Below are 27205 nucleotides of genomic sequence, written 5' to 3' on the forward strand. Positions count from 1 at the left end.
AACATCTACTGAATGCTGGCAGAAGACCTCAGACCTCCAAAAGGGCAAGAAAATCTCCACGTAACTGGGTAGGACAAAAGAAAAAAAAAAAAGAGAGAAAGGAATCAGGACAGGACCTGTGCCCTGGGAGGGAGCTGTGAAAGAGGAAAGCTTTCCACACACGGGAAGTCCCCTCACTGGCGGGGAGATCTGTCAGGACAGAGGAGAGGGCAGAGCAGAGAGAGACCTGCACAGAGGGTCGGTGCCGACAGGCTCTCCACAGTCTGAGACGCCCGTCCACTGGGGCTGGTGGGGGCTGGGTGCTGAGGCTCGGGCTTTGGAGGTCAGACCCTGAGGAGAGGACCGGGGTTGGCTGCACGAAGACAGCCTGAGGGGGCTGGGGTGTGGTGCGCCACAAATGAGGGAGTCCAGGAAGAAGCCTGGGCCCGCCAGAGAGGCAGGGTGCCGCTGTTGGGGGCACGCGAGGAGAGGAGCAGGCCCACCATATGAGCTTCTTTCTCCATGCTCTCACGCGGCAGGGCACTGCCTGCAAGAGCTCCAGGGGCGGGCGCGACTCGCTGCTGCCATCTCAGACTTCAGAGACAGGCGGGCCAGCACTGCCGAGGGTCCTGTGAGCAGGTGCAGGTCACTGCCCCCACCTTCCCGGAACGTGGGCAGCCCACCACTGCCAAGCGTCCCTCGACCTGGCGCCAACCACTGCCCCACCTCCCCGGAGTACGTGCAGCCAGCTGCCTCCGCCAGGGACCCATGACCGGAAGCCAACCGCTGCCCCGCCTCCCTGGGAGCATGCGCATGGGCCATGCACCTGCATGCCCCTATCAAGGGGATAAAGGCCAGCACAAGCTGAAGAAAGAGAGAGCAAGCATCCAAACCAAGAACAGCCCTCACGCCAAAAAAATATCAAACCCACACAACCTACACAGAGACGTTCTGGCATATAAACAGCCCTCCGAGACTACAGTAGATATTTGTTTCTCCTAAACTCACAAAGAGAAACATAAGCAAAATGAAGAGGCAGAGGAAGCACTCTCAGTTAAAAGACCAAGAGAATTCCCCTGACGGAACAAACAAAGAAACCTCTTCAGTCTAACAGAAACCAAGTTCAAAAAGTCAGTAATGAAAATACTGAAAGAATTAAGAAAGTCTATTGACAGAAATGCAAATTACTGTAAAAAGGAACTAGAACTACAGAGAAAGGGAAGAAAAATTAGAAAATGCATTTGCTGAGACAAAAGCTGAGCTAAAGGCAGAAGAGCAGAATGAATAATGCAGAAGAAAGAATAAGTGACCTGGAAGACAGAATAGTGGAAATTACCCAATCAAATCAGCAGACAGAAAGCCAAATGAAAAAAATGAAAGCAATATAAGAGACATATGGGATAATAAAAAGCAGGCCAATCTACACATAATAGGGATTCCAGAAGGAGAAGAAAGAGAAAAGGGGATTGAGAATGTGTTTGAAGAAATTATGGCTGAGAAATTCCCAAACCTAAAGCAGGAAACAGATATCCAGATACAGGAAGCATAGAGGGTCCCAAACAAGATGAACCCAAACAGACCTACACTAAGACATATTATAATTAAAATGACAAATGTTAAAGATAAAGAGAGGATTCTAAAGGCAGCAAGAGAAAAACAAAGAGTTAACTACAAGGGAACTCCCATAAGGCTATCAGCTGATTTCTCTGCAGAAACACTGCAGGCCAGAAGGGAGTGGTAAAATACATTCAAAGTCTTGAAAGAGAAAACTCTGCAACCTACTGTAGAATACTCTACCCAGCAAGATTATCATTTAGAATAGGAAAAATAAAGAATTTCTCAGACAAGCAAAAATGAAAATAATACAGCAATTACTAAACCTATCCTGAAAGAAATATTGAAAGGTCATCTCGAAACAGAAAGGAAACAAGAAGATATAGGAAGGAGGAAATCACAATTGGACAGTAAGTCACTTAAATTATCCAGTAAACAGATCAGAAAGAAAAAAAAAAACCTATTTGTGAAAGCAATGATAAACACAAGGAACAGCAAAAGGATAAACATGAAGATGTAAAAAGGGACATCAAAATCATAAAATGTGGGGAAGGACAGTAAGAAAATGCAGATTCTTTTTCTTTTTTTTTTGGAATATGTTTAAGCCTATATGACTATCAGTCTAAAGCAAGCAGATATAAGAAGGCGTTGACACACTTGAAAAACAGGGCAACTGCAAATCAAAAATATACAACAGATTCACGAAAACCAAAAAGAACACAAGCATAAAAGGAAATCATCAAACCACAAAAAGAAAAACAAAAAGAAAGAAACAAAAAAGAAACAAAGAATCAACTGCAAAACAAGGTCTGAAATGGCGATAAATACATATGTATCAATAATTACCTTAAATGTCAATAGACTGAATGCTCCAATCAAAAGACACAGAGTGGCAGACTGGATAAAAAAACAAGAGCCAGGCTTCCCTGGTGGCGCAGTGGTTAGGAATCCGTCTGCCAATGCAGGGGACACGGGTTCGAGCCCTGGTCTGGCAAGATCCCACATGCCGTGGAGCAACTAAGCCCGCGAGCCACAACTACTGAGCCCATGTGCCACAACTACTGAAGCCCACATGCCTAGAGCCCATGCTCCACAGCAAGAGAAGCCACCGAAATGCGAAACTCACACACCGCAACAAAGAGTAGCCCCCGCTCACCACAACTAGAGAAAGCCCGCGCGCAGCAACAAAGACCCAACACAGCCAAAAATAAATAAATAAATAAATAAATATATTTTTTTAAAAAACAAGAGCCTATAACATGCTGCCTACAAGAGACCCACTTTAGGGCAAAGGACACACACAGATTGAAAGTGAGGGGATGATATTTCGAGCAAACTGAAATGACAAGAAAGCGGGAGTCACACTATTCGTATCAGACAAAATAGACTTTAAAACAAAGGCCAGGACTTCCCTGGTAGCGCAGTGGTTAAGAATCCGCCTGCCAATGCAGGGGACGTGGGTTCAAGCCCTGGTCCGGGAAGATCCCACATGTTGCAGGGCAACTAGGCCCGTGAGCCACAACTACTGAGTAGCCCCCTCTCTCCGCAACTAGAGAAAGCTCATGCACAGCAACTAAGACCCAATGCAGCCAAAAATAAATAAATTAATTAATAAAAACAAAACAAAACAAAAAAAACAAAGGCCATAAGGAAAGATAAAGGACACTATATAATGATAAAGGGATCAATACAAGAAAAGGATTTTACACTCATCAACATATATGCACCTAATATAGGAGCACCCAAATACATAAAACAAATACTAATGGAGATAAAGACACACAAGGAGAGGAATACAATAATAGTAGAAGACTTTAACAACCTACTCACTCAATGGACAGATCTTCCAGACAGAGAATCAATAAGGCAACAGAGGTCCTAAATAATACAACAGTTAGACTTAATTGATACTTTCAGGACATTACATCCAAAAAAAAAAAGACCAGAATACACATTCTTTTCAAACGTACATGGAACATTCTCTAGGATTGACCACATACTAGGGCACAAAACTAACTTCAACAAATTTAAAACTACAGGAATTATTTCAAGCATCTTCTCTGACCAGAATGCCAATGAAACTAGAAATCAACCACAGGAAAGAAATGAGGAAAAAAAAAAAAAAAAAGAGACTACATGAAGACTAAATAACATGCTACAAATACCTTGAGACAGACAACAATGAAAGCACAACCATACAAAATCTATGGGATACAGCGTAAGCAATTCTTAGAGGGAAGTTCATAGCAATACAGGCCTTCATCAAAAAACAAGAAAAATCTCAAGTAAACAACCTAACCTACCACCTAAAAGAATTAGAAAAAGAAGAACAAACAAAACCTAAAGTCAGCAGAAGGAAGGAAATAATAAAGATCATGGAGGAAATAAACGAGATAGAGATTTTAAAAAATAGAAAAATAAATCAGTAAAACCAAGAGCTGGTTCTTTGAAAGGGTAAACACAATTGGCAAACCTCTGGCCAGGCTCACCAAGAAGAAAAGAGAACCCAGATAAACATAATAAGAAATGAAAAAGGAGAAATCTCAACTGACACCGCAGAAATACAAAAAAAAAATAAGAGAATACTATGAACAATTATACACCAACAAATTTGACAACCTAGAAGAAATGAACAACTTTCTAGAAACATACTGCCCACCAAAACTAAATCAAGAAGAAATAGAGGATTTGAACAGACCAATCACTAGAAGTGAAATAGAATCTGTTAAAAAAACAAAACAAACCAAAAAAATCCCTACAAACAAAAGTCCAGGACCAGATGGCTTCACAAGCGAATTCTACCAAACATACAAAGATGAATTTATACCAATCCTTCTCAAACTCTTCCAAAAGAATAAAGAGGAGGGAACACTCCCAAAGACATTCTATGAAGCCACCATCACCCTGATACCAAAACCAGACAAAGACACCACAAAAAAAGAAAATGACAGGCCGATATCTTTGATGAATATAGATGCAAAAATTCTCAACAAAATATTAGCAAACCGAATCCAATAACACATAAAAAAGATCATACACCATGACAAAGTGGGATTCATCCCAAGTTCACAAGAATGGTTCAACATCTGCAAATCAATCAATGTAATACACCACATTAACAAAAGAAAAGTCCAAAACCACATGGTCATCTCAAATGATGCAGAAAAAGCACTTGACATGATTCAACATCCATTCATGATAAAAACTCTTACCAAAGTGGGAATAGAGGGAACATATCTCAACATAATAAAAGCCATTTATGACAAACCCACAGCCAATATAACACTCAACAGTGAAAAGCTAAAAGCCTTCCCGCTAAAATCTCAAACAAGACAAGGATGCCCACTCTCACCATTTCTATTCAATGTAGTATTGGAAGTCCTAGCCACAGCAATCAGACAAGAAAAAGAAATAAAACGTATCCAAATTGGAAGGGAAGAGGTAAAACTGTCACTACATGCAGATGACAGGATACTATATATAGAAAACCCTAAGGACTCCACACAAAAACTACTAGACCTAATAAATGAATTCAGCAAAGTAGCAGGATACAAGACCAACATTCAAAAATTGGCTGCATTTCTTTACACCAGCATGAAATATCAGAAAGGGAATGTAAAAAAACAATACCTTTTGAAATAGCACGAAAAAATATACATATATACACCTAGGAATAAACCTGATCAAGGAGGTGAAAGACTTATATGCTGAGAACTATAAAGCATTAATAAAGGAAATTAAAGAGGATTCAAAGAAATGGAAAGATATCCCATGCTCTTGGATTGGAAGAATTAATATTGTTAAAATGGCAATACTATCCAAAGCAATCTACAGATCTAATGTGATCCCTATCAAAATACCTATGACATTTTTCACAGAACAAGAACAAATAATCCAAAAATTTATATGGAACCATAAAAGACCCAGAATTGCCAAAGCAATCCTGAGGGAAAAAAACACAGCAGGAGGCATAACTCTCCCAGACTTCAGACAATACTGCAAAGCTATGGTAATCAAAATGGTGTGGTACTGGTACAAAAACAGACTTACAGATCAATGGAGCACAATAGAGAGCCCAGAAATAAACCCACACACCTACAGTCAATTAATGTTCAACAAAGGAGACAAGAATATAAAATGGGAAAAAGTCTCTTCAGCAAGTGGTGCTGGGAAAGTTGGACAGATGCACGTAAATCAATGAAGTTAGAACACACACTCACACCATACACAAAAATAAACTCAAAATGGCTTAAAGACTTAAACATAAGACATGACACCATAGGGACTTCCCTGGTGGCGCAGTGGTTAAGACTCCATGCTCCCAATGCAGGGGGCCTGGGTTTGATTCCTAGTCAGAGAACTAGATCCCACATGCATGCCACAACTAAGAGTTCGCACGCCACAGCTAAGGAGCCTGCATGCCGCAACTAAGGAGCCAGCGAGCCGCAACTAAGGAGCCTGCCTGCCACAACTAAGACCCGACACAACCAAATAAATAAATAAATAAAAGGCATGACACCGTAAACCTCCTAGAAGAGATCATAGTCAAAACGTTCTCTGACATAAATTGTACCACTGTTTTCTTAGGTCAGTCTCCCAAGGCAATAGAAATAAAAACAAAAATAAACAAATGGGACCTAATCAAACTTACAAGCTTTTGCACAGCAAAGGAAACCAGCGGTAAAGAATTTGCCTTCCAATGCAGGGGACTCGGGTAGATCCCTGGTCAGAGAATTAAGATACCACATGCCGTGAGGCAACTAAGCCCTTACGCCACAACTACTGAACTCGTGCACCTCAACAAGAGAGCCCATGTGCCGCAAATTACAGAGCCCATGCGCCGCAAACTACAGAGCCCATGCGCCACAACTAGAGAGAAGTCCAGCGCCGCAACGAAGAGCCCATGCGCCACAAAGAAAGATCCTGCACACCTCAACAAAGATCCCGCGTGCCACAACTAAGACCCAATGCAGCCAAAAAAATTAAATGAATGTAAAAGCTTATTAAAAAAAAAAGAACACACACGGCAGCCAAAATGGAGATGCCAAACGTCCGTGGCTAGGAAAAGCAGATAGATAAGTTGTGGTATATTCACAAATGAAATCCTACGTGGCAATAAACAAACTGCTGATATACACACACCAAAAGGACATTCTCTGTGATTCTAATTGTCTGAAGCAGAAAACCAAGTAAAACTAATCGACAGTGGGGAGCTTCCTGGGGTACAAGAAACATGCTCGACCATGATATGAGCCCAGGCCTTAGGTCATACACATTAATCAAGCAGTTCACTTAAGGCTGGTACATTTTACACACTTTACTATACATACGTTATACCAAGAAAAACAGACCAACAAAAAGAATAGAATAAGAAGTTTCCCTGAGAAATGTCTCCCATGTGAAAGGGCTCATCAAGTCAGTGACCAATGCTCCAGCCTAGAGACATTTCAGAACTTCAAAGATAGAGAGAAAACCCCAAAAGGTCGGGCTTCCCTGGTGGCGCAGTGGTTGAGAATCTGCCTGCTAATGCAGGGGACACGGGTTCGAGCCCTGGTCTGGGAAGATCCCACATGCCACGGAGCAGCTGGGCCCGTGAGCCACAACTACTGAGCCTGCGCGTCTGGAGCCTGTGCCCCCCAACGGGAGGGGCCGCGATAGTGAAAGGCCCGCGCACCGCGATGAGGAGCGGTCCCCGCACCGCGATGAAGAGTGGCCCCCACTTGCCGTAACTAGAGAAAGCCCTCGCACGAACCGAAGACCCAACACAGCGAAAAATAAATAAATAAATAAATAAAGTAGCTATAAAAAAAAAAAAAAAAAAAAAAAAAAAAAAAAAAAACCCCAAAAGGTCCAAGTTAGGAAAGAAAAAGAGAGTGAGACGGAAACTCAGATTGGACCAAATCCCCTTGCTGGCGCCCAGGATGCCCTTTCCACGCTAAGTGGGGCGCCCGCTCCAGCCCCTCCCAGGCACCCGGAGGGAAGACAGAGTCCAGGGCTTCTCTCTCACTGAGCTGCACCTCAGTTGGGACCTGAGCACGTTCCCAATAAACCAGAGACGGCCCAAGAGAGGGACCTGCGCGGGCACCACACCTCCAGGGAGGGAGGGGGGCCAGGAGGCACAGGCTCCCGCGTGAACAGAATCACAGCCCAAGCCGTCTGTTCCTCTCCCAACTCTCTTGTTGTCTAAGAAAGGCACCCAAAACCTAACACAAATAGTAACAGCTGAAGTTAAATCCATAGATTTCAACGCAACCCAACAGACTGGGGGCGGGTGATGGGAAGTGAAAAGACAGGAGTCTTCCCTGGGGGAGGACAACAGGCCAGCTCCGGTCCGGTCCGGAGAAAAGAGGCGCCTTGCGGAGAGATGGCCCCCCTCGGTCCCTGCAGCCCCGACCCAGACGGAGACAGGACGACAACACCGGGGGAGGCAGCCGAAGACAGGAGGGGACACCTGCCAAGGTGGGCGGAGGGAGGGCCAGCCCCTCCTCAGGGGCCAGGCCGCTGGGCGCGGACCCCAGGCAGGAGCCCCCGGGAAAGGTGTGCGGAGGACGAGACGGGGTGCTCCCCGGGGCTCTGGGCTTCCCCAAACAGCGGAGCGGGCTGCACCTCGGCCTCAGGCCTCACCGGGCCCTTTCCGAGGAGCCCGCGAGTTCCGCTTTGATTTCATACTTGAACCAAGGACTATTTAAAGTCTTTTTTTAAATTAGGCGGGTTATTTCTCTTTATTGCTAGTTTCCAGTTCTACTGCCATGAATACGTCTGCATGAACACTGCTCTTTACAACTACAACTGATTTGAGTCCGATGCGCCACCTAGTCTAGGTTTTTGGAAATATATACATTCTTTTTTTTTTTCCCCTTATAAATTTATTTATTTATTTATTTATTTATTTTTGGCTGCGTTGGGTCCTCGTTGCTGCGCGCGGGCTTTCTCTAGTTGCGGCGAGTGGGGACTGCTCTTCGTTGCGGTGCGCGGGCTTCTCATTGCGGTGGCTTCTCTTGTTGCCGAGCACAGGCTCTAGGTGCCCGGGCTTCAGTAGTTGTGGCACATGGGCTCAGCAGTTGTGGCTCGCGGGCTCTAGAGCTCAGGCTCAACAGCTGTGGCGCACGGGCTTAGCTGCTCTGCGGCATGTGGGATATTCCCAGACCAGGGCTCGAACCCGTGTCCCCTGCATTGGCAGGCGGATTCTTAACCACTGTGCCACCAGGGAAGTCCGGAAATAGATACATTCTCTATAGGGAATAAACTTCTTCATGTGCAGAAGATCTTAAAGTCAGCCACAGAGAAAAAGATGATGTGATAGCACCAGCTAGAAGAAAGCAGGTGGAACAAGGCCAATACAAGTGGGATTGAAGGCGAGCATATAGGCAATGGAGGCTCAGGCTACCCGCCAGGAATAATTGTGAATTTGTGTTCATTAAGGAGCTCCCTAGTGGCCTAATGGTTAGGATTCCGGGCTTTCACCGCCGTGGCCTGGGTTCAATCCCTGGTTGGGGAACTGAGATCCTACAAGCTGCACAGCACAGCCAAAATAAATAAATAAATAAATAAGTTTGTATGCGCTAAACTTGTATACACATAGTCTTAAAACAGGCAAAACAAAAGACCAACAAAACTATGGGTACAAATGGACAAATCCACAATCATCATGGAGATCTTAATATGCCCTTTCAGTGATAGACAGACAAACAGAACCAAAATCAGTGAGCACTGGGAGGAAATCTGACCCAAGTGACATGTACAGAACACCCCACTTTCTGCAGAAAAATATTTTCAAGTGCCCAAACTGACTGTAATTGACCATATGTTGGGCCATAACGCAAGCATCAAATCATTTCAAAAGACTGAAATCCAACGGAGTATGAGCTCTAAACACAGAAGAACCAAGCTGGTAGAGCCAACAACACTAATAAACGCATGGGGTCAAAGGAAAAAGCTCAATGGAAAATTTAAAACATTTTGATGCGAGTCATAATTAGAAGCCCACCACCTGCCCTCACGGTAGTCGGCCGATGTGGATGTCAGCCCTGCTGGACTGGGGAGTTGCTGGCCGGGTCTGTGCTGGCCACTCCCATCCACAGCAGCAACGGGAGGCGGGTCCTCCAGAGCCAAGGAGAAGGTGGCCAGCATATAGGTAAGGATGCTGGACCTCACCAAGCCCATCTTCCCAGCGTGCAAGTGAAGATCGCGGAGCTTAGGGACGCACCCAATACGGAGGCACTCTTATGTGCCATAACATTCCTGACAGCGTCCTCACAGTGTCTGAGAGGTCCCAGCAGAGGGTGTCCCTGCCTGAGCTGACCACAGCCAACATCACACTTAATGGTGAGAGACTGGACACTTCCCCTGAAATCAGGAATAAGACACCTGGATTCACCGCGGTGCTGGAGGTTCTAGCCAGGGCTGTCAGGGGAGAAAATTAAAAGGTGTCTAGATTGGAAAGTATAGCAAAGCTATATCTATTTTCAGATGTCGTGATCTTATATATAGAAAAGTCCCAGGAATCCACTAAAAAAGCTATTATAATATGTGGGTTTTTCAAGGGCTGCAGGATACAAGATCAATATACAAATACCTCTCATATTTCTACACACTGGCAACAAACAACCAAAAAATGAAATTAAAAAAGCAATTCCATTTACAATAGCCAAAAAGAATAAAATATTTAGGAATAAATTTAGCAAAGAAATGTACAACTTATACTCTGAAAACCATAAAAATTGTTGAAACAAATTACGGAAGACCTAAATCAATGGGAAGACATTCCACATTCAGGTTTCAGAAGACTTCATCTTGTTAAGACGGCAATACTCCGCAAATTGATCTACAGAGTCAATGTAATCCCTATTAAAATCCCAGTTGGCTGCTTTGCAGAAACTGACAAACCAAACCTAAAATTCATATGTAAATTCAAGAGACTCAGAATAGTCAACAAAACAATGTTAAAAATGAAGAACAAATTGGGAGGACTCACACTTCCTGATTTCAAAACTTGCTACAAAGATGCAATAACCAAAACAGTGTGATACCAGCAACAGGACAGACGAAGACCAATGGAACAGAGGTGAGAATCCAAACCCTCACACTTATGGTCAACTGACTTTTGACAAGGGTGCCAATTGAATACAGTCTGTTCAGCAAATGATGCTGAGAAAGCTGGATATCCACATGCAGAAGAGTGAAGTAGGGCCCTTACCTTACACCAGACACAAAAACTAACTCAGAGTGGATCAAAGCCTCCACCTAAGAGCTAAAACCATAACACTCAGAAGGACATAAGCATAAATCTTTGTGATTTGGATTGAATCAGGCAATCTTTCTTACTTATGACACAAAAAGCACAGGCAACAAAGGAATAAATAAACTGCACATCATCAAAATTAAAAACCTTTGTGCTTCAAAGCACACCATCAAGAGAGTGAAAAAAACAAACCACAGAATGGGTGAAAATTTTCTGCAAATCATATAACTGATGAGAAGACTTGTATCTAAAACACATAAAGAATTTTTACAATTCAGTAAGAAGACAAATAACCCAATTAAAAACAGGCCACAGTTTGAACAGACATTTCTCCAATCTGTTGTGGACTGGGGCTGTTATAAAATACAACGAAAATGCTACTGCACGTCAAAACTGCTATAAATTTGTTTTTGCTGTGCTTATCGCGACTGAAACTGTAACAGACAGGTGTGGGCCCGTTAGGGTCCAGAGACCTCACTGAGTAGCCCTGGCAGAGAGCCCCCTGCAGGAGGCCCAGGGCACTGCAGGGCACCCAGGCGGGGTCCTGACGACCCGGGGAGGGGACTCCGCCAACAATTCCTCCCAGAAGTGGGGCCTGCACTGGCTTGGTGACAAGGATGGGGGGTCACAGCAGGCTGTCCACTCTTATCCTTCATCCCACATCCCTGTCCCGCCTCAGGAGCCCACCCTCTTCCAGCAGCACCCACGGCGGGAAATACCGTTCTGCAGGGTCTGTGCTCTTGACTCCTTTCCCAGGTTCACGTGGAAGCCGCCGCCCAGGGTTGGGGTTTTGCCAGCACCTAGAGACACAAATCAGACTCATGAGCCGAAACTGGGCAGAGATCTGTGTTAACAGCTCTTTTGTTGCATCAGTGTCTCTGGAGCAAGATTCAGAGCAGGAGGCAGCAAGCATCCCACCGCACCACTCACACCTCTGCCCTGCTAACAAGGTCGTGGCCTTGACCTGGAGCCGAGGGCGTGGACCGTGCCCATCTGCATTCTCTAACCATGTCCCAGAACAGACTGTCACACAGCTCTCCAAACTACGGCCCAGGCCTGGCCCGGCCCAGCCTGGCCCCTCACCTTGGCCCTCTGCGGGCCCTGGGCCAGCCCATTCACATTTATTATCGCATCCATCTCCTGGGGGGCCGGGGGTGGGGGGGTGGGTAGGTGGGCTGCCGGAGGGCAGGAGCCAGTCTGCAGGAGACGCTGGCACCTCTACCCATCTGTGTGCTGCCCGCCCACAGAGCAGCAACCTAGGGAGCCCTGGACCCAACGCGTAGCCATAGCTGCACCTACAGGCGCTCTGTTTTGAACCTGCCACCGACTCCAAGCCTCCCCAGGACGTCTCACGCACTCTACTCTGCAGGGCTTCAGGGCGGGGACTTCTGCCCTGATACACTGTGAGGACAGCCAGGTGGACATCCGGATTGTTCACCAGACTTACAAACCCCAGCGCTGCAGCGCGACCTTCAAGCGAGCACCACGCTCACGTGAGGGGCGCAGGCGGCCAAGCACAGGCGGGGGGGGGGGGCCGGGAGTGCTGCGCATCCCACAGGCCAGCGTGCCTGTTACCAAGTCCAGGGCCAAGGCGTAGAGGCTCCTGAAGTTAGTGGACACGACCTCACCCTGTTAGCCACGTGGCGGAGGTAAGGGTGCAGGGCCTGCTGGAGGATGAAATGGAAACTCAGCAGTGACAGGGATCTGGGAAGCCAGATCACTGAAGTCTGAGAACAGGTCCCCCGAGGAAAACACGTGGCCCACCCCCTGGGGCCAGTAGGGACCTCTGGGTCATCCGTAGGCCAGCTACCAGCACCGATAGCGGAGAACAAGTCAGCCTTCGGCTTCTCTGTGACTGCAACCAAATCCCAAACCAGTACTAACAAGATTCTTCAAAGATCCCAGCAAAATGATTCTAAAGTTCAGCTGGGAAAAAAAGAAATAAGATTGGCTAAGAAAACTTTGAAACGAGCAGCAAGTAGGCCTGGCTGGGCAGTTAGTGGGCTACGAGCGGCTGGAAGTAGCCGGGCGCACAGCAGGGGGCTGGCTGGTGGCCCCAGCACCCAGCGTCCCCGCCTCAGCAGCTTCCTTGGGGCTGAGGCCCAGGGCTGGGCAGCGTCCCCCACCAACTCCTGTGGCCCGACAGTGGGGTCTAAGCGCCGGCCCCCGTGGGGACTGGCAGGGAGCCCATGGCTCTCTCAAAGTAGGATGTGGAGCCTGGGGGCAGGCGGCAGTGCCTGGGGAAGGTTTTGCTGTCACCCTGGGTGTGTTGGTTTTCTATCACTGCCCTGACAAGTTACCACAAACTTAGCGTCTTCAAGAAGCTGGCCATAGAGGGCGGGGAGGGAGAGGGCCAGGCAGGGCACACTGGGGGCCTAGAGAGGAGCCGGGCGCAGTGCAGGGCCCAGGGGAGACCTGTCCACCCGGCCCAGAAGTGAGGGGCTTCCAACACTCCAGTGTTGCCTCTGACTCTGCAGAAGCCCGACACGGGCTCACTGGCCTGAGACTGGGGGTCTGCATCTTGTACCCGCCTATTTCGTGGCAGCTTTTATAAACTGGCAGCTTTTATAAACTTTAGAATTTTTATATTTGCGATCTTTTAGACATAGGAACCACTGAAGAAGGCCTCAATCCCTCAGTCACCTGACCAGGACAGCCACATTTTGACCTGTGTCCAGTGCTGCCCAACTTTTATTTGAGAAAAAGGAAAAAAATCACCATGTTGTTTTAACAGAAATCAGCACGTGTTTTAAGCAAACAATTACAATAATGTTGCATTAGAAAAAGGACAATGTAAGGGTATAAATCCCCTGAAGCCCCACCTTCCAGGCACAAGGACCCTGGGTGGCCTTCCTCCCAGCCACCTCTCCCTGCTTAGACACAGACGGGAAGCGACCAGGGCAGGTCACACAACGATGCTGCTGAGTAAGAGTGGAGACTCGTTCTGGGTGAGCGTGAAATGCACTGCAAGACCTTGAGAGGTCACACCCTCCCCTCACCCTCTCCCCTCACTCCCCCCCCCCGCACTCTCTGCACGTGCCCCCCTTGCACTTCCAGGACCTCTATTTCCTGCTGCCGTGCTGTCCTTCCCTGTCTCTCCCCAAGGCCCCAGTCACCCTTCCTGGGGCTGCTCCGGCCCCACCTGCTCTGGGAGCTGTCTCCCGATGCCTGCTGTCAGCATGCACACTCACACACGCTCACATATCCACACACACCACCCCGGTGTTCTCCAGGGTCCTTGTACGTAGCCTCAGTCCCGCACGTGCTCCCAGGAGAAACAGGGACTAAGTCCTGGCAAGGAAGGTGCCTTACTGGGTCCAGCCAGCTGGGGGAAGGGAGGGGGCAGGAGGTCAAAACCTGCTTGCCAAATGGATGCATATTCTTTTATTCAACAAATACTACCCACTGGGGATTTGGTTACAGTAGATAACATCTGGAAAGCAGTGGTGGAGCCTATGAAAAGTGCTTATTCAGCAAATCTCAAACAGCTAACACCACGGGGCTAGGGTCCCCTGAAGCGTGAAAGAAAGCTTGAGTACCACCTCTGACCAAAACCATCAATGCACGCTGTACTTGTCTTTCAGATGCCCTTCATATTATTCCCCCTACTTCTAAAAACATTTTATATTTTCTATAACAAGGTCCTGTAACAAACAAGATACACCAGCTACATCTAAGAAGTAGAAGTTGCAGTTTTTGTCAGCGCAGCCGGGCCAAGACTGCCCCCTTGTGGACAGCAGGGGAGGGGCCGGAAATTTCACCCAGATGCACCTGTGCCCCTCCCAGTTGTGGCTGCAAAAGCAAGAAGGTGCAAAGGCCTGACCCCTGCAACTTGGGGGGTGGGGGGGGGGGCTTCTCGGCCACTCTGAGCACTGAGGACAAAGCCAGCAACACCAACACCCCAAGACCACAAACAGAAAAGCAGCACACGGCACCATCCTCCATTTCACTCACGGATCCCTCTCACATGGGTAAGCAAAACCTTTCCTAAGTCTGTACTCATTTTATTTAAAGTGAGGGGTTTCTGTCACCGCTGTGGAACTCCTCTTAAGGGTGGACAACTGCACGAGGTCCAGCTGGGCGGTTCCAGGACGGAAGAGAAATCCAGTGGCCCCTCGACCTGAGCTCGGACGTGGGCATAACTCCCCTAAGGCACCCGAAAGACACTCAGCAAGTCCACACTGAGCCCCGGGCATGGGGACATGGCTGGACACAGACCTCTTGCCGTCGGCGAATCAATAGCTAAACAGCGGCAGCAGCGTAAACTTCTTTCAACCAGACACAGCTACTGAAGAGCCTGCTTTGTCACGATTAAAAGTCTGATTATGGAAACCATGCAGCATGCAGCATGGCAGGTGACAAAAGCAGCAAATGACATTTTAGGAACAACAGTCCTCTCTCACCCAAGTGCCTCCAGGACAAAACTCAGCCATTTCCTGAGAGCAGGTCCCTTCCAGCAGGAACTCAGTGGGGCTCTGAGGGGCCACAAGATAGAAACAGAGATGCAGAACCTCCGAAACTCCAGGACCAGAGCTTGGCCAGGACACCTGGTAGGCTGTGCCTGAGAGAACCCCCTCCGGGCAGGGCACAAGCCAGGCAGAGGGCAGGTGGGCCTGCTGTTCTTTAGGACCCAGGGAGCTGCCCCAGCGAGCAAGAGAGGTTCCACCCCCGCCAGAGCTGGGCATCGAACCTTCCTCGTCGTGTTACGCATGGAAAGCACCTCATTACTCATAACTACGAGAACACTAGCACTTACAGACACCTTGACTTCAGGGACAAAGCTTGCAGCGATTACAAGCTGTGGTCATGGAACCCACAGGGGTGCGCCCCAGGAGAGGGAGGGAAGGACCCAGGGCAGCAGGCGCTCCCTCTGCCTCCGGGCTTCACCCTGCGGGAGCAGCACATACAGCTCTCGGGAGGGGCCCGCGGGCTCACCGTGCGCCATCAACTGCAGGGGAGACCCAGGGGAAAGACCTGCTGTCCTCGAGACCTTCAGCACCGACACCAGGGACAGGATGCTGGCGTGGGCCTGTGCCAGGAAGCCCTACTCTGCCCCTGAGCTCCTTGACGCTCTGGTGAGCCCCTCCCCCATGACTCGGCGGGACCCTCCTCAGGCCTGCAAAGGCCCAGCTGCCCCGGCTCCGCTCACCACCTTGCCATTCTGCAGTCCTCACATTCACCCCTTCTCTCAGCCACGCCCATCCCCTCACCAGCTGCCCATCAACTGAAAGACACAGCCCAGGCGTCCCCAGCACCACCCTAGCTGCCACCACTCTGCGAGTCCAGCCTGGGACGCTGGACTCACACTTTGCCAGTCCTCAAACATCTACCAGGGGACCCAGGGGTCTGGGCTCCTTCGCCTCTGGACCCTGGGCCTGGGTCACAGTCAGAAGCCCAGCTGGTGACAGGGCCGCTGGCCACGGGGCCCTGACGTCTAATTTACATATTCTCAAGTAAACTGCGGGGCTAACCATCCACCACTCCTTCTCAAAGAGTAAGCAAGAACGCTTAGGAAAGACAGCGGCCTTGGGCCCTGCACAAGGGCACCCCAGAGAGCAGGCCCAGCTTCCAGGATGAGGCTGGAGCAAAGGAAGAGCTGGGGGGCCAGCTGGGCACACACTCCGCACCAGGGAGGCTGACAGCAGCCAGAGCCGACAACCAGGATGGCTGCTGCTGTGACGGGGAAGGGAGGAGGCCAGGAGTCTGGGAGGGACCCACCCAGGGGAGGGAGGGGCTGCTGGAGGCAGCGGCGCCCCTCCCTCTCCGCCCTCTATACAGGAGCTGAGAACCCACAACCCCTACAGCGCTTCCCTGGGGACCCTCCAGAGAGTGAGCCCACCAGATAGAGCCAGCCCAGGTTCATACCACCTTTAAATCACACCACCAATGGGCACCCAGCTCTGAGCCTGTGCTCACAGGCCGTGGGACCAACGTCACTGCCCACAGGCGGCAGCACATCTCTCACGTCCAGGACTCCTCTGCACCCAGCTTTGTCGTCTGCAGGGAGGACAGGCTGTCATCAGGTACAAGGGGTGCACTCAGCACACTGCCTCCCACGGGAAACCCTAAGTGTCAGCTACGATGATTATTCCTTCTTCCTGCTGTTGTTACTCTCTTCCCAACAGGCATCAAAGTCTTGGATGACTGAGGGGGCAGTGTGGCAACATGTGACAAGCTGCAAACACAGTGCCAGGGAGACTCGGCCACAGCAGTCCCAGGAAGAACACAGAGACGTGTGCCATGCAGAAAACAGGAGAAAAAAAGCAATGAAACCCAAAACTGGTTCTTTGGAAAGATCAAAAAATTTGATAAACTTCCAGCAGGAGAAACAAAGGGAAAAAGAGACAAGATACAAAACACCGATATCTGAAAGGGAAACGAGACACCACTACAGACCCTGCGGACATCCAAAGAATAAGGGAATAGTACCAAAAGCTCTACGTGCATAAATTCAGCAACTTAGATCAAATGGACCAAATCCTCAAAACGACAAACTCACCCGACATGAAAGAGATATTCTAAAATATAAATAAAACCTATAACTATTAAAGAAACTGAACCTGTAATTAAAAACTTCTGAAAAAGAAACCTCCAGGCCCAGATAGCTACTTTAGTAGATTCCACCAAACAGTCAAGGGAGAAATAACACCAATTCTACACAATCCCTTCCAGAAAACGGAAGAGAAGGGAACATTTCCCAACTCATTCCAGGAGGCGCATTACCTTGATATCAAAATCAGACAAAGACATTACAAGAAAACTGCACACTAATATACCACATGAACATAAATGCAAGAATCCCCAACAAAATATTAACAAATCTAATTTAGCAACACATACAAAGAATAATACCCCATGATCAAGTGGGTTTACCCCAGGAATGCAAAGCAGGTTGAACATTCAAAAACCAGCCACACTGACAGACCAAAGAAGAAAAACAAAACTCATCACCCACTCTTGATAAAAACTTTCAGCGAACTAGGAGTGGAAAGAGAACTTCCTCAACTTTATTGATAAAGAACAGGTATCAAAAACCTATAGCTAACATCATATTGAGTGGGAGGAGAGTGAATGCTTCCCTCTAAGACTGGGAAGAAGGCAAGCATGTCTGCTCAAAAGCAAGAAACAGAAACAAAAGAAAGAAAACAGCCCCTATTTATAGATAATATGATTGTCTACATCAAGAGTCCCAAGGAATCTATTTTAAAAAAAACTCCTAGAACTAATAAGTTTAGCAAGGTCACAGGAAACAGGCCAATGACAGAAATCAACCATATTTCTATATGCCAGCCATGAACAATTGAAAACTGAATTTTTGAAAAATACTATTTACAATAGCTCTATTTGGGTCTTAGGTAAACATCTAAAATATGTACAGGAGCTATATGCTGAAAACTACAAATCATGATGGAAGATCAAAGGAAACCTAATGAATGGAGAGACAAATCTGTGCTCATGGATTGGAAGACACAATATAGTAAAAATGTCAAATCTCTCCAAATTTATCAAGAGATTTAATGCAATTCCAGTCAAAGCCCCAGCAAGATTTTTTGTAAATATACACAAACTTATTCTAAAATTGAATGAAAAGGGAAGGGAACTACAATAACTAAAACAATTCTGAAAAGGAAGAGCAAAGCTGGAGGAATCACATCTCATTTCAAGACTCACTCTAGGGTGCCTCCCTGGTGGCGCAGTGGTTAAGAATCCACCTGCCAATACAGGGGACTCGGGTTTGAGCCCTGGTCCCGGAAGATCCCACATGCCACAGAGCAACTAAGCCCGTGTGCCACAACTACTGAGCCTGTGCTCTAGAGCCCGCGAGCCACAACTACTGAAGCCCACGTGCCTAGAGCCCATGCTCTGCAACAAAAGCACAATCTATGAAAGAAAAAAAAAAAATCAATAAAGTGGACTGCATCAAATTTTAAAACTTTTAATCAAAATTTTAAACTTCTGCTCTGCAAATCACATATCTAACAAAGGACTTGTAACTACAATATTTAAAGAATGCTCAAAACTCAACAGTAAGAAAACAAACAACCTGAATAAAAAAATGAGCAAAAAACTACTTGGACATTTCAGCAAGGGGGATTAAGGGATGGCAAATAAGCACATTAAAAGCTGTTTAACATCACTATGCATTAGGAAAATGCATTAACACGGAGATGAGGCACCACAACACACTAAAAACACAACCAAAATATATTTAAATACAGAGACAACACCAAGTTCTGGTGAAGCAATTAGTGAGAATGCAAAATGGTGCAGCCACATTGAAAATCTGTTTGGTGGTTTGTTATAAAGTTAAACATACAGCTACCATCCACTCCTGGGTAACCACCCTAGAGAAATGAAAACCTATGTCCACGGAAGAAGCCATCCACGAAGTTTTTAGCAGCTCTATTCATCATCACCCCCAACTGGAAACAAACCAAAGGTCCTTCAGCAAATCGTGGGCCGTGCACAGGAAGGAGGCCAGATCCTCGCAACAGCCTGGGCGAATCCCAAAGGCACAGAGCTGAGCGACAGATGCCAGTCTCTGAAGGTGGCCCACGGGCTGGTTCCATTTACGCGGCATTCCTGAAAAACAAGACTGCAGGGACGGAGGACAGCTGCCGCTGCGGGGAGGCGTGGGGCTGTGGAACTCTATCCTCGCTGTGGTGTTAACTCGAAACCAAATGTGTTTAAATTCATACAACTGCAACCCGAAAGGAACTGAATCGACTATGATGACTGAGAGGGGGGACGCGCTGACGTCCCCGACCCCCAGATTCAAACAACTGTCCCCCCAAGGAGCGAAGGGACTGCGCTGACTGAGGGGGACGGGCCACGACCCCGACCCCAGGCCGCATCCTGTCCCCTGTTCCGGTAAGTTCCGTTACTAAAGCCAGAACCGCACACGCACGGAGGCCACGGGCCACCCGGTCCCCCGCCCCGCCAGCCCCGCCGGGACCCACCGTCCAGCGACACGAACTGGCCCACGGCCGACGAGCCTCCGCCGCTGTTCTCCACGAACTGCACCTCGGACACGATGATGTTGTCCTCGAGCACCGAGCCGCAGCCTGTGCACACGGCGTCGCCGCGCGCCGCGTCCAGCTCGATGTCGGTGCCGCCGCAGCCGCGGCACACGCGGCCAGTCATGCCGGCGGCTCCGGGCCGGGCCCCCGCCCGCCGGCCCCGGTCCCAGTCAGCCCGCCGGCCCGCGCGTCCGCCGGGCCCGTCCGCAGCCGCGTCCGCGCCGCCCAGACTCTCGCGAGGCCGCCGCCGCTGAGCCCGCCGATTCGCAGCGGCAGATTCGCCGCGCGAGCCGGGACGGCGCCGCCCGCCACGGTCGCGCCCCGCGGAACGAGCACGGGCTCCGGGGCCGCGGCGAAGACGCGACTACTCGAACCCGCGACCTCCGGGCCGGGACGCAGCCACCAGGCCTCGGAATTTGGGACCTACAGGCCGCAACAGCAGCGCGCCAGCAGCAGGAGGAAGAGCTGAGCGGCCTGCGGGGGCGGGGCCAGACGGGCGGGACCGTGGCTTGTGGGCGGGGCCTGAGGAGCGAGAGCACGGGAATGGTGGGCGGAACCTGGGGGCCTTATGGGCGGGACCAGGGGCTGTGGGCGTACCTTGTTGTGGGCGGGGCCTCAGGCGGGGTCTGAGAAGCAGAGCTCAGCGACGGATTGGCTCAGGTTGAGGGTGGAAGCCCTCGCCCGGGACCGCCCGGGGCCGCCCGGGGCTGCCCGCTCCTCCCTCCGGGCTTGGGGGCAGGCTCCGCGGCCCTACGCCCCCATGCAACCCCGCTCCCTGTTGTGTGGCCCCCCCCGTGTCTCCCCACCCCCTGACAGTCACTTGTGCCACCTGTGGTTACCGGTGTCATCACGCTTCTGTGTCCCTCTCACCCGCGCCCTCAGTTATCTTCAGATGCCATTCACAGTCGCGGAAACACCCATGCGGTCCCCGGGAATGAGCCTGAAAAGGAATGTGCAAGATCACTTTTTTTTTTTCTTTCTGGCCGCGCGGCTTGCGGGATCGCAGTCACAGGGACTGAACCCGGGTCGCAGCAGTGAAAGTCCGGAATCCTAACCGCTAGGCCAACAGGGAACTCCCAAGATCACCTTTTTTAAAAACTCTTAAACCTTGACTGTAGGACTGACAGGAGCTCTAACTGAATCAGAAAATGCCTTATTCCCATTTGAAAGCAATGTTGTAAATACTTAAAATCTTCACGAGTCAGTTTGTAAAGTCGATTTAATCCCCACCAAAATGTCAACAGGATTTTCAAGTAACTTGATAAGCTGACCCTAAAGTCATCTGGAAGAGATACTGCACAAGAATAGTCAAGAAAATTCTAAAAAGGACTTCCCTGGTGGCGCAGTGGTTAAGAATCCGCCTGCCAATGCAGGGGACGCGGGTTCGAGCCCTGGTCCGGGAAGATCGCACATGCCGCGGAGCAACTAAGTCCGTGAGCCACAACTACCGGGCCTGCGCTCTAGAACCCGCGAGCCCCAACTACTGAGCCCATGTGCCACAACTATTGAAGCCTGCGCGCCTAGGGCCTGTGCTCCGCAACAAGAGAAGCCACTGCAATGAGAAACCCATGCACCACAACGAAGAGTAGCCCCCGCTCGCCAAAACTAGAGGAAGCCCACGCGCAGCAACGAAGACCCAACGCAGCCAAAAATAAATAAATAAATTTATTTAAAAAAAAAAAAGAAAATTCTAAAAGAAGAGGAAAATTGCCCTTCTGTATATCAAAATATTATATCAAATTACATCCATTAAACCACGTGGTATTTGTACAGGGACAAATGGACAAGTGGAATAAAACCAGGAGTCCAGAAACAAACCCAACTATACACGGAAATTTAGGGGGCTCAATCATTGTGGACAAGACAGACTTTTCAGTGGGGTTGGGGTTTCCGTTTAGAGGAGGAAAAGGGTAAATTGAGCCCCAACCTCACCCTGTTCTAAAAATAAATCCCAAATGGCATTAAATGCTGAATGTAGAAACAGAACTGCAAGACTCCTGGAATGAGATACAAGAGGGTATTGTAAATCTGCAGTGGGTCTCTGTCATGACGGGGGGGTGCCTGGCCTCTGAGCCCCCTCGCTGTGTGGCTCATCATCGCCTCCCCCTGCAGGTGGCCGCCCTCACCGCAGGGCGTGGGCAGTCGAGCCGGTTAAGCTAGAAGACAGTGCACGTATGGTCAGGACAACATAGTCTTCTGTTGGAAGGACGGAGCAGAATTTTGGTCACCGGTCTCATGCTGAGGAAACAGAGGTTGCTGCAGTGATGACCCTTGTCTTCGTGCCCCCATGCACACATGGATGTTCCCCAAGGAAGACCCAAGGGGCATCCCTGGAGCGCAGAGTATTCCTACACTCAACACACTATACATGGGCAAATTGATCCCCGAAATTGTCCCATGAAATTACTGTCTCATAGTTCAATACTGTTCCACATTTTGGCCAACTTTTTGTATGCTAATTATCAATTGCTGCCTAACAAATAACCACAAAAGTTAGCAGCTTAAAATGACAAACCTTTATCATCTCACAGTTTCTGTGGGTCAGGGGTCTGGGAGAGGCTTCGCGGGACAGTCCTGGCCCAGGGTCTCCCGAGGCCACGGTCAAAGTGTCGGCCAGGGCCGCGTCCTCTGAAGACTTGGCCGGAACCAGCGGCTCTGCCTCCAAGCTCCCCCACGTGGCTCCTGGTGGGGCCTGAGCGCCTCGCCCGGCGGCCCCCACAGCGTCCTCACAGGGGGGCCGGGACCCTCAGGACAGAAGCTGCGAGGCTTGGATGACTGACCTGCCAGTGCCGTCGCTGCAACAGCTCCACCTGGGCGTCCGGCCCACACCCGAGCGGGGAGGACTCACAACATATTCAAAAGCGCCGCCGGCCGCCCCCCTGACCCGACCTGACACGCGCACGGGGCACCAGACGTCCAGCGCCACCCCGGGCACCCAGACCCCTGCAGGCTTCCGAGGGAGGGGGACCGGCGCGGGGACCCCACTGCAGCCGGCGCGGGAGAGACCCGGGGTCCGGGGGCCCCGAGAGTGCCTCACGACCCACACAGAGGAGGGAAGTGTCCAGAACAGAGAGCCAGGCCAGCCCCGGACGAGCAGATGCGGAGGACGCTGGACGGCTGTCTCCCTCCCACACCTGTCACCCGACAGAGGGAAGGAGGAGAGGCTGCCCGGGCGTGGGGTGGGGCTCCCCAGCCAGCCGGGCCCCCGAGTCAGAGCAGTGGGCTCCCAGGCCCCGCCTGGAGCGCCAGGCTGGAGGGCGCCTCCCTCCCGAGGCCGAGGCCGGGTGCAGGCTGCAGGCCTGGGGGGCGGGGGCTGGAGAGACACCTGCCTTCCTTGCAGGGAGTCCTGAGGGCAGGTGGCTTTTCTCCTCCCCATCCCTCGGGGAGAGGAGTGGGGGTCGACCCCGGGGTCTTGTGAGGAGAGATGGGGGCGCCTGGAGGAGGGAGCCCGCCCCTCGCCCTGGCTGGGGACCTGCCCAGCTGCAGGAATCCTCGGTGTGGACGCCCGAGGTGGGGGTGTGAGAGGGTGTGGGGGGCTTGACGAGTGTAGAGCGCACGAGGGACCCTGCAGCCTGGCCGCTGCCCTCGGTGGTGGGGCGCAGGTGGGAGCAGCTGGGCGGCTGGAGCGGGGACAGGGCCCCGCGGGAGTGGCCACGCTGCGGGCAACCAAGATAGAATTGAAAGCTGTCAGTCCTTTCCCTTCAGTAATTTCAAGGCTCATTCCATGGCCTTCTTTGCGTCATTTCTGTTGAAAAAGTCTGTTTTTTTATCTGTTTTGTTGCACTTTGAAGCTAAGCTACAATTTTTTTCCTGGATGCTTTTAAAATTTTTAAATCTCTTTCTAGGATTCCAATTACACCCATGTTAGATTTTTGCTATGTCCTATATGCCTCTGTATTTTTACACATTTTTTTTCTCCTTCTTGTTTCCATCTGGGTATTTTCTACTTAAGTAATTTCCATTTCACTAATCCTCTCTTCTGCTCTGTGTAATCTGCTTTTAAAAGCATCTATTCCATTGCTCACGTTCCTCGTACTATACTCTATATTTTACTTCTTTTTTCCCCCTCCTTGTTTCCATCTGGGTATTTTCTACTTAACGTAATTTCCATTTCACTAATCCTCTTTTCTGCTGTGTGTAATCTGCTTTTGAAACCATCTCTTCTGTTGTTCATTTCAGCTATTTCATATTTCAGTTCTAGAATTTTCATGATTATTTTTCTTTAGATTTCAATTCTCTGATGAAGTTCTCCATTTTTTAAAATTTATTTTCTTGAACATATTAATCACATTGTAAGGTTCATTCTAATCATTCCAATATTGGTGACCTATGGATTTATGTCTATCATTTTTCTTGGCTTATGTGAAATCGTTTCCTGGCATACCTGGTAATTTTGGAATAAATGATGATCATTGTAAAGAAAAACTGTGAGGCTCGGGAGATGTTTTTGTTATTCAGAGAAAATTTATTTTCCTTCCGTCAGTCACACAGGTGGGGGCGACCCATACCTTGATGCAATCAGGCGCTGATAGGATTCCAAGCTTTACTCCAGGCTTTGTAGAGTTCTCTGTCTTCCTGCTTTTCGGGCACCTTCTTTCAAAGGCAGTTGTCTCTGTGTCTGTCACCTTACCACACCTGATTAAAACAAATCTCAGGTACATTTGAGACGGGCTGGGACCTGGGACCCTTTGCTGCAGGGCTTGCACCTGGACACACCTCTCCTCCAGCATCGAAGTACAAAGAAACTATAAGGGACTGAAAATAAATGCGTGCCTGCAAACAGCTGGGGCAAATTATGGACAACAAGATACAAAAAGACCAAAAAGCCCAGCTGATGCTTCTGAAGAGCCCAGAGCAAAAGCAGGGTACTGCGCATGTCCGCTGCACACAGCGCCGCCTAAGGGTAGGCAAACTACCTCAGCCACCCCTCCAGCCTGACCCCTGGACACGCCCCTATCCTTACCCCTTATAAGGAACCAGCTCGCCCTACCTCGGGGAGCAAGCAAGGGAGCCTGATACTTCTCGCTCCCCCCGGCTGCAGCAGGGGCCCCAGTAAAGCCTCGCATGAATTTCTTGTCTGGCCTCTGATCAGTTTCTGTTGATTAAGGAGGACAATAACCCTGGTCGTAACACATTTACAACACTTCCCCACGTGTGGCAGTCAGCGCAGGTGAGAGGACCGGGCTGGGCACGCAAGCTTCCATCACCTCACCTGAAAATCAGCAGCTCAGTGCCCGTGGGCGAGGTCTCCAAGTTTCTATCTCCTCGTCTGCGTAGCAGAGGTGATGGCACCTCCATCCCAGCATTGGCGGGGGCCGTGGGGGCACAGCAGGGGAAATGGCGTATGTGCTACAGACAGCAGTGACTATCGCAGACCCCTGTCTCTGTCTGTTCTGCTCACCCTCATCATGTGCCACTGGGCGGGGGTGGGGGGCAGTCCATCTTCCGCCACAGAAGCCATGGACCGGCGCCCTCGTGTCCCACCTCCTGGGCCGACGCATAGTGGGTCACAGGCTCCCACCTCCACCAGGGGCAGGAGGGGTCCCTGGTGTAGCGGGCCACCTGCCCCGCCTGCATCTCTCTGGTTCCTCCCGTGGACGGGGTGACGGGGGCCTGACCCCTTTCTACAGCTCCTGCCACGCCTGAGTTCTGCGACCGCCGGACGGCTCCTGAACTCCAGACATCTGGAATGTCCTCGGAGACAGCATCGCCGGGAGGAGGAGCGTGGCTGCGGCTGCTGCCTTTTGGGGACGGAGCCTCTCCTGGTTCCACCTGCTCAGAGAAGGTGCCTCCTCGATGGTCGGGAGGACCTTCACCTGGGGACGTGCCAAGATGGGCCAGGGAGAGCAACGGCCAGCAGTGTACAGTTTAGCAAGCCTGGAATCACCCCATCAGCACCAGTGCAAGACAGTCGTCAAGACCAAGTTAATAAGGCTTGGACTTGGCACAAACAAAGAATCTAAGGACGCCGTGGGTGCTACACTCTCCGGCTCTGAGGCCGCCTACGGCCACGGTGTCGCCTCCCCTGACTGTTCCTGGGGCCACACTGAGGGCCCCCATCAGGTGCACGCTCCGGGTCCAGAGGATCTGAGAGAGGAATGTCGCACCAGGCCTCCTTGGGGAGTGTACCCCAAGGTCAAAGCCCAGGGTCCCCTGGATGTCCTCACGTCTCCAAGCCCTGGCTGACCCCCATGACTCCAATACATGTCCCAAGAAGGAAAGGGCCTGGGGACGGGACAGCACAGCGGTGACACAGCCCCGGCGCCAGGGTCATACTGGATGAGAGAAATCGGCATGCAATGTTAGTAGAATAGCTGGATTTTTTTTTTTTTTTTAGCTGAACCTGTTTTTGCAAACCCCCAGCCTACTGCAAAATTTAATATTATGTACAAACACATAATCTTCCCCAAAGGGGAAGAGGCCTACTAGCTATTCGCTGGATGGGTAAGTTTTCCTCCTTGGATGAGGACCACCCTGCCCCTGCTCTCCTCTGGGCTGGCTCGGCCACGCAAAGCTCACGCCCGCCCTCCACGTCATGCAGGTGGCCCTTGGGGTGCGTGTGCCACTCTCTGTGCCTCCAGTGAATTCCTCCCCGTCCCAGCTAAAGTTACCCCTTGACAGACCTGTCAGGGGACTCTCACTAGTTCGCAGTGCCTGAAGTGTCCTGGGCGGTGTGCTGTGTCTGTGTGATTCAGTGTCCCTTTGCAGCGCACAACACAGGGCCAGGCTCCCCACCCGACCGTTCCGCATCCCAGACACTCTCCCGTTTTTTCTTTGTGTGTTTGTTTTGCTTTCTGTGCTGCATCTCCCCCTCAGGAATTTTGCTCGTTCTCCTGGGAGACTGTCAGTTTCCAAGCCTGAGCTGGTTTTTACTCCTCTCTTCCCCTCTGCCCCAAACCCCAGTGGTCACCAGGTCGTTCCCAGGCCCACCTACCCGTGGCTCTCAGCAGCCAGCTAGGCCCACCCCCGGCAGTGGCAGTGCACCCCTGGTGCCCCAGATGTCCCTGTCCCGTGTGCCACGTGACCAACACCAATATTTGAAAAATGCTGTGTCACTCCGGTCTCTTTTTGCTTAAAACTGCACAAGGCCCGGCATTCGGGGCCCACCCTCCACTGGCCCGACTTTATTTCTTCTGCTTGAGAAATAATGTTGCTTTCAAGTATCAAAAACATGTTTGCTAATTGTAAAACATTAGAAAAACAAAGAAAATTCTAAGGAAAGCCAGAAATCATTCCTGTGTTAATCTGAACAGCACTGAGGTCGAACATCGATTCATGGGCGCTGCCACCATGGTGTTCCATCTTTTGTGAATTATCCGGGAATGTCCTCTGTTGATTTCTGTATTAGGGCCTTGCTGTTTTCTTTTCCAACGCTTGACTCTTGTACTGACTTATTGTGACACAATTTCCA

At 50.1% G+C, this 27205-nt stretch overlaps 1 protein-coding gene across 4 annotated transcripts in view; it reads right to left on the reverse strand.

Annotated features, from left to right (window-relative positions):
* BRF1 (BRF1 RNA polymerase III transcription initiation factor subunit) overlaps nt 1–20073 on the reverse strand; it is a 71918-nt gene extending 51845 nt beyond the window's left edge. For 2 of the 4 annotated variants that reach the window (XM_059915158.1, XM_059915159.1), the window contains exons 1-2: nt 19735–20073; nt 11494–11574 (exon numbers count right to left, since the gene is read on the reverse strand). In XM_059915158.1, coding sequence (XP_059771141.1) covers nt 11494–11574; nt 19735–19918 — 265 coding nt within the window. In that variant the 5' untranslated portion in view covers nt 19919–20073. The remainder of the gene's footprint in view (nt 1–11493; nt 11575–19734) is intronic. The other 2 variants (XM_059915157.1, XM_059915160.1) reach the window with 2 other exon arrangements.
* Between the last annotated feature and the right edge of the window lie 7132 nt (nt 20074–27205).

The sequence above is a fragment of the Balaenoptera ricei genome, chromosome 2 (genome assembly GCF_028023285.1).
Source record: "Balaenoptera ricei isolate mBalRic1 chromosome 2, mBalRic1.hap2, whole genome shotgun sequence".
NCBI lineage: Eukaryota > Metazoa > Chordata > Mammalia > Artiodactyla > Balaenopteridae > Balaenoptera > Balaenoptera ricei.